We start from the raw sequence: 8,433 nt of genomic DNA on the forward strand, positions 1-8,433 counted from the left end.
GTGCATTGTGTCCATCGGCACCAAAAGTATGTTGAATGTTACCATGCGTATAACACTTCTTATGCATTATTCACGACGCTCGTATGAAAATGGGGAAAAAATCGAGGATATTAAAGTCGATTTCAAACTCACGGGTGTAAAAGTACCTCATGCTAAATGGGTAATTAACGCTTTACCATATCTACATAGCCAAAGGGTAATTATTATAAATGGTTGGGACGGAGCAAGACTGGGCCATAATTAGTCGTAATTAACCAGGCTATCTCTAACTCGTCCATAAAGAACTATAATAACACAAGCTGAAATAATCATTGACTTTCAAATCATTTTTAGACAAATAGTTTTAGATTTGCCATTCGTTTATATATTTTCTCTAAAACTTTGTAACTAAAGTTCAACTGCTTCTAGAACACTAAAGGTGCTTCCGTGATTACTTTATTGAACTGTCGGGATCGGTACTCAAAAAGGGAAAATAACTCTAATCATAACATGTGAAATCATATAACTTTTGTTTCAAATTCAAAACTAAGCACAAAGTGTCCTCTCGCAAAGGGGATTCAAATTTGTTCAAATGAAGGGCCACGTCCTCTCTAAAGTGGAAATATGGAACATATCGTCACTAGCCACATCATGAACCACGCCGATTTCAACAAGATTATATACCCACTACAGCATGGATTCCGACGTGGCCATTCATGTGAAACCCGACTTATTGAGGTCATCGATGACATCACCATCACTATCAATATTGACATAGGAAAACAGGCTCAACTAGGATATACGGATAAGTAGTCCTGATAAAATATTTTCATGCGCCAAATTTGAATAAATGCACTTTGCTTTATAATCGGATTCATGCGCCAAATTCGAATTAATGCACGTTGTTAGATAATAAAAAGGAACAAGATATTTTCCATCTGACGGGTTGACAGGTCGACAAATTCACAGGTAGACAGGTCGACGTGGCGACAGGTCGACGGGTTGACTGATCGACAGGTTGACTGGTTGACAGGTCGACGGGTAGACAGGTCGACTGCTTGACAGGTCGACGGGTAGACTGGTCGACTGGTTGATAGGTCGACTGGTTGACAGGTCGACGGGTTGACACGTCGGCGGGTTGACAGGTTGACGAGTCGACGGGTAGACGGGGCGGCAGGCCGACTGGTTGACCCTTAGGTTGGATAGAGGAACAGTCCTAGTCTATCATGTCCGATAACTCACCCTAATCTCTCAGGTGGGTTTTTGAACTAAACCTCATCTGTCAGGTGGGTTCTGAAACTAACCCAAATCTCTCAGGTGGATTTGAGCTCTTACCCTAATCTCTCAGGTGGATTCGAGAACTAACCTTAATCTTTCAATTAGGTTTGAAACTAAGCCTTATCTCTCAAGTGGGTTTGAAACTAACCCTAATCTCTCAGAGGGTTCATGTACTAAATCTAACCTCTTAGCCGGGTTTGAATACTTACCCTTATCTTTCAAGTGGATTAGAAAACTAACCCTAATTTCTCAGATGTGTTTGAAAATTAATAAGAGGTGTCAACTGTCGACCTTTGTGATGACATTGCAGGTTAACCAATAAGAGGTGTCAACTGTTGACCTGTCGACCTTTGTAGTGACACTGTTGATTAGTAAGAAGTGTCAACTGTCGACCTGTCGACCCTTTTGATGTCAATGTAGGTTTAATGTGGAATTGTCAAACCTTTTTTTTGTAAAGGGGAATTTTTATGGACTATTTATAGAAGGATTTATTTGGAGTAATAAGGCAAAATATTCCCACTATCTATAAAAAAAAAGGAACTATTTCTTATCAGATTTTGAATTTGAAAGATGAAAATCGGTTTTATGGAACTACTTATCCGTATACCCTAGTTGAACCGAAAAACAGACAGATTGCCTTATTATGGACTTTTACAAAGCATTTGATAAAGTGTGCCATAGTCTCCTAATCCATAAACTCAACTATTATGGAATAAAAGGAAAGACCAATCAGTGGATTCAAATTTCCTTGCTAACCGCAGGCAAAGGGTGGTCGTGGAGGGCGAATCTTCTGAAGAGGTGTCCATATACTTGGGTGTTCCCCAAGACTCAGTGCTTGGACCCAGTCTCTTTCTATTTTATATCAAAATGCCAGAGGGCCTTATATCAACGGTACGACTCTCGCTTATACCGTAGCATACATGACCATCACATCAGATGCAGAGAAGCTGCCGGAAGACAAAAAACCAACTAGCAGTATGGGAAAATAAGTGGCTCATGAAGTTCCAACAAGAAAAACGTATACGTGCTAAGCTTTACAAGGAATCGTAGAGTCATCAAGAAGAACTATACCTTACGTGGACACCAACTGGAGCATATCCCCTCTGCAATATATCTAGGCGTTACCATCTCGCCAGAATTGAAGTGGACTGAACACATAAACAATATCACAGCTGAAGCAAACAGAAGTATTGGATTCCTTAAAAGAAATATCAATATAAGTTACAATAACATCAAAGAGAAAGCATATAAATCCCTAGTAAGACAAAGTGTCGAGTATGCCAGTGCCGCCTGGAATCCTTTTCTAAAGTCAGATATAAACAAAATCGAAATTATTCAGCGCAGAGCAGCTCGGTATGTCCTCAATAGATACCACAACACTTCGTCTGTAACCAAGATGCTAAACCAGCTGGAATGACCATCTCTTGAAGAAAGACGAAGGATAGCCTGTCTCAGTGCCATGTATAAACTTGTCAACAACGAAGTCAAGGATTGGGTTGCTCAAAACAATGGTTAGCGTTAACCGCTGGTTAAATCTCTTATCTCTCTTGTGCTACAATATGAAATATTGGTATAATAGAGACTTCTGCAATTGCTAATTTTTTTTTCATTGTAACATAACAAAATAGATATTTTGCTTGCCTTGTCCAATATTTTCTTTTTCAATATTTATTACAGTTAATTAAACTTGATTCCTTTCATATCACAATTGTGAGTAGATTTTTGTTTTCTTTCAGAATTGATGATTATGCAAAGTTGGAGGATTTAAAAAACCATTCAAAAGAAATTTATATAATTCTATGTTTCTAACTGGATTTAAACAAACATACTACGGCGACGTTCTTCAACTCTATCCCGTACACCAGGTGACTTGTAGCATTAACTGTCTTAAAGAATTTGCCCGGAAGAAGCTTCCGGGCAATATCCTCCTTGAATGTCGAAACTTGTCTGACTCCTTCTTCGTCCTCTACTATCGCTGGAATGAAATATTTTAATATTTTCCCCATTTAGGAAAATTTACTTCTTATCGCCCTCGTTTTGCCCTCATGTAGAATGTGAATTTTGATGTTCTGAAAGATATATAAAAAAGAACTACAGTGAAAACTGTCTCATCAGACAAAATGTGAATTTCGACCTCAAATTCCTTTCCCATTTTACAATTTTCTTTGTGTTTAACACTGTGCAATCCGACACCCTGTTTTTCCGACATATACATGTATATATAATTATATCCTTTTGATGAAGTTAATCCAGAAATATATCAGACACAAACATCATACAGAGACTGATGAAAAACAGGACAGAATCTGGGTACCAGTACACGTCACTCACAGATCCAATTTTTTTACTTTGTGAATAATTTTTTTTTTGTTTACAATTTATGAAATAAAGAATATTTATTAAAAATGGTACATGTATATATCTATATGAAACCAAATTAAAATTTTTTTTAAAAATTACATATTTATATACATGCCTTTAATGCGTGTGCCCAGTGACAAAAGTGAATATACCGATTTCTGCGGTCACAAATCCCTTTTCGTTTTCTACTTTCCACTGAAGTTTTTAGGCTCTCGATAAAATTATTTCCATCATACCTATAAGAAATTATAAAGTTTTATAAATGCATTAATTTCTTTAGCTGGGACAAGAGACTTTCAGGATAATTGAATAAACTCTTCACAGTGTATGTGTATGCACATGTTCTAGTATATATGCAACTATGTAAAATGAAGGATTGCAAAGTTAAAGGGTAATCAAATAGTGCAATTTGCTACAATTCTTTGTAAGAATTATCTCCCTTGGGCAGTCTTCATAGGTGGTGCTAGTAAAATAAAAATGGCAGCCTCCATGGCAGATCGCTTTGCAAAAAATTCTGATGAGAGATACGTTGACAGTGAGATGTAGAAGCAACTTGTGTATAAACCTTTTATACAATAAATTTCAATTGTTTGGTGATAATTGATAACTTTATTATTTCAGAAATCTCTGAAAATGACATCATCAAATAAACAAAGACTGGAGTTCAGAAGACGAGTTCAACACTTTGGATAAAATTTATCAGGCAATGACTTTCATCTTCGACTTCTATGCATTTATAAGCACTAAAGATTACAGTTTTATGTATCGGTATAAGACTATAAGAGACTACTAACAAATGGTAGTTGTTGATTTCAAATTCTCTTTTTGTATGAAAATCATCTATAATTTCCGGATATTTAATATAATTTGCACAAAAATGTTTCAATACTTTTGAAAGCCAGAGGGTATGGTGTATTTGGAAAAAACATTATCTTTTGATTTGGCTGTTGGGTTTTTATATTTTTTAATAGCCGAAAATCACCTTAAAATCAATATTTGCATGATTTTGCATTTAAGCATTATCTCCCCTTTTCTGTCTAAAATTAGAACACCTCACTGGACATAATTATATTATAATTATTTATGACAAGTTACTAGTTGAGCTGTATTTTCACTACTTTTTCGTCAACGTTCTCCGAAAACCCAATGTGCCTAGACTGACAAAATTTGATGATTCTAAGCTAATACATACCTGAGATATTCAAAAAAGGTCACTGTGACCTACGTTTTGGTCAGCATTCTCCGAAAACCAAAGATGCATCATCTGACAAAGTTTGATGATTTTAGGTAAGTACCGGAGATACTTAATTATAACCACAAAATGTCAAAAGTAGGTCATTTTGAGCTAAAAATGCATTTCTCATGTTTATTTTAAGAAAACAAAAAAAAGGGTGTATGTTACATTGTAGAAATGTTGAAAGAGATGTCACAGAAAGAGGTTGATAGATTGATTGATAATGCCAGGTTATCAAGCAGTGTCTCCACAGATATAGTTGCTCGTACAGGTCTTGCGTTATTAGAGCAGCTTTTTCCATCTGAAGACATTGATCGAAGTGATCATGATGCTATTCTCATGGCAATTATTAATGATGCAAAAAAACTGTGTCCTGGTTTGGAAGAACAGCATAATTTTCGATTTGCTTTACTACTTCTATGGACACTTGGTATGTATATATTTCTGATGTGAATAGTGGCTCAAATGATTCTTCAATTCTAGGAATAAAGTGTGTATTCAATTTTTTTACTGCTAATCATGAAAAAAAACTATGTCATTTGCAGTATGCATTCATACATCAGTTATATGTTGCAGGGATGAAAAAAATTATGTGTTTATTCATTTATGTTATAAGTTATTTCTTACTTTCTGATTATTCTATTTCCAGTGAAGAAAGGAACATTTCAGTTGCATCGAAATATTGAAAAGGAAGATAAAGAGGCACAAGATTCCATGGCAGCTTGTATTGATGCACTTAAGTCTATTCAGTCATTAAATTCCAAAGGAGCAAGAACTAATGGTACAGTTATTAGAATTGCTTTTAAAAGTATTATCTTCATGGTCAAATTGTTGATTATGTTAAGGATTGTTATAGGTACTAACAAGTTAATTCATAAAGATTTACTTGTGACCCTAATATGTCTATGGTTCTTAAACAGTTGAACTTTGATATCTGGAACTTAAATAACTGAAACAGTTAAAAATACCATTGATATGATGAAATAAATTATATGTCCAAAACTCTTGATATTGAATTATCAGAAATCTAATCTGGCAATTTTTTTTTGTTTTTTTTTCTTGATCCCATCATGTCCAAGATAAAAAGGTTTGACTGTATTATCTGCAACGAAGTGATAGTTGTTTGAAATCTTTTTACAGACTCCAAACATCCAAAAAGTATATTAAAGATAAAAGACAGGAGTACAAAATGTATTGGCAAAAAAGTTCGTTTTGAGGGAGAGGCTGATATTCAACCACTTACACAGATGGACCGCAATCAGGGTATATTAAAAATTTACATAGTCCTGCTCACTTTCTTCTTGTATCTTTGGTATGGCATTGTGTATTTGTTCATGATTAACACCCTTTTCTATGTTACACGTACAATTCATTTATTTACTACATTTGTAATGGTAAAATAATTTGATGTATTTTAATATTTCATCTACTTAAAACTTAACAAAATGATTGATCAGATAATTACAATATGACTTTACAGCTTTAGATGCAGTTAAGAAGCTATGGAGCCTCAGGGAAAGTACCAACTATATAATAGAAAGAGTGTCGAACTACAATGTGACAGATGATGATTTTAGGTCACTCGCTTCTGGGAAATGGTTAACAGATCAGGTGAAATCTACTTATCTCAAACTAATTGGGAACAATGCTAAAATTTTAGATACTGTAAACCAACTTTTATTCATGACGACTTTATTTTGTGATTTACTGGGGACAACCAAGTTTGCGATGATTAATTTTGGCGACCAAGCCTTTCTCGAAACTTTTCTCAATTGAAACAGCGACTTTAAGGACTGGTTCACGGCGAGAAATATTCGCGATGACGAGGCTCTCCCGAACTTTGTGAAAATTTCTTGCACACGAAAAAAGTTGGTTTACAGTATAAGATGACCAAAGATATCAAAGGTACAAAACATGAAGAATATTAAAGAGGTTCAGACTTTTGACTCAGCTCTGTATTTAAGATAATATAGTTCAACTAAATTTGCTTTACTGAAGTTAAATTCCTTCAAATGAAATGATTTAAGGGTGTTGGTATAGGATTAATTTATGTAATTCATGTTCTTCAATATTTTTACAGGTCATTGATGCAAATGTTGCATTTATAGTTCAAGCTGAAATTGAAAAGGGTAACCATATCACAATGTACCCTTCACAAACAATGACTTCGATTATGAGTGGCACATTCTCTTTGGAAGGAGTCGCCCGCGTGGCGCAGTGGTTAGAGCGTCTGCTCTAGAGTCTCGAAGTAAGGAGTCAATCCTTACGTCGCGGGTTCGAATCCCACTGCGGGACGTGGAGACCGGTCCTTCGGATGAGACCGTATAAACCGAGGCCCCGTGTCGCAGTAGGTGTTGGCACGAAAAAGATCCCTCACTGCTCAAAGGCCCTGAGTGCCGAGCATAGGACAAAATTTGTAGCCCTCCACCGGCAAGTGGTGGCGTCTCCATATGAGTGAAAAATTCTAAGGGACGTTAAACAGTATACAATCAATCAATCTTTGGAAGATGTAGGAAGAACTCCGAAGAAGGTAGTTTTTCAAATCATTTAATTGTTCATCTTGAATTAAAATGATGTAGTGTAAATATTGGCATATAGTCTTATAATATTGGCATTGGCATATAGTCTTAAACCGTTGGAAATTAGCATATGTAGATTCAGGAATGTTTTAATTGTCAAGATATACAGAAACATGTAAAGATATTTTTTAACTTGTTGACATACATGTGAAAAAATCCCTTATCTTATGTCAGGTAAGTATTTCCTTGTGAGATATAAAGTGCATATGCATAATATGGAATGCTTGAAGTATAAAAAGAACCACAAATTTACCTCATTAATGAATCAAAATGATCATATAAATTGAAATATATTGTAACCTCCAGCGTTATTTAGCATAAAATCCTTAATTATTTTGTATTTTTGTTCTTTTTCATTTATAGTTGAAAGTATTTGAATGTGAAGCCATAGTAGGAGCTGTTATCAAACATCACCATTGGACATTGGTGGTAATTATTGTTTATTTTCTTTTTTATGATTAAAAATTAATTGTACAGTGTATGATACATTGAAGTTGTATAATTGAGGAAGTTGTCAAGATTCTACTTGCTCAATCATGCCCAGAATTAACCAAGGTGGAGTCAAGGGAAATAACGGTCAAAGGGAAATAGGATCTTTCGGATACCCTGAAAGATACATCTGAATTTACAAAAGGAGAAATCAGATTATTATAATTTATAAATGAACTTAACCCAACTACACTAATCTTAACTGTGGATCAATCAACAAGGGATCATAGACTACATTTGAAATATTATACATTTCATTGTCAATAATACATTACATTTCTTTTTTTGTGTTTGTTTTTCCACAAGTACATAGATAGTTGAACCAAAGAAGGGATTGATTTATTTCTACAATCCAATGACTGAGAGGAGGATGCAAATAAGAGAAGTTCAAAGAAATTGGTGGTATGTACATTTAAGAATGCAAAGACAACAAGAGGCCCACGGGCCTTATAGGTCACCTGAGCATTATGCAACAACTTTCCAGTTACAGTGTATTGAATTTGATTCAATAAC

The 8,433-nt window shown here is 35.0% G+C and overlaps 1 protein-coding gene across 1 annotated transcript; it reads left to right on the plus strand.

The window, feature by feature from the left end:
- Positions 1-4,095: 4,095 nt before the first annotated feature.
- Positions 4,096-6,825, plus strand: LOC134264386 (uncharacterized). Its single transcript, XM_062746679.1, has 6 exons — positions 4,096-4,153; positions 5,028-5,282; positions 5,502-5,633; positions 5,993-6,115; positions 6,333-6,463; positions 6,817-6,825. Exons 1-6 carry the CDS (start codon positions 4,096-4,098, stop codon positions 6,823-6,825), a joined length of 708 nt encoding a protein of 235 aa, XP_062602663.1.
- Positions 6,826-8,433: the final 1,608 nt, after the last annotated feature.

Source organism: Saccostrea cucullata, unplaced genomic scaffold (assembly GCF_032062105.1).
Source record: "Saccostrea cucullata isolate Sc308-1 unplaced genomic scaffold, CSIRO_AGI_Scuc_v1 ctg1917, whole genome shotgun sequence".
Taxonomy (NCBI): Eukaryota; Metazoa; Mollusca; class Bivalvia; order Ostreida; family Ostreidae; genus Saccostrea; species Saccostrea cuccullata.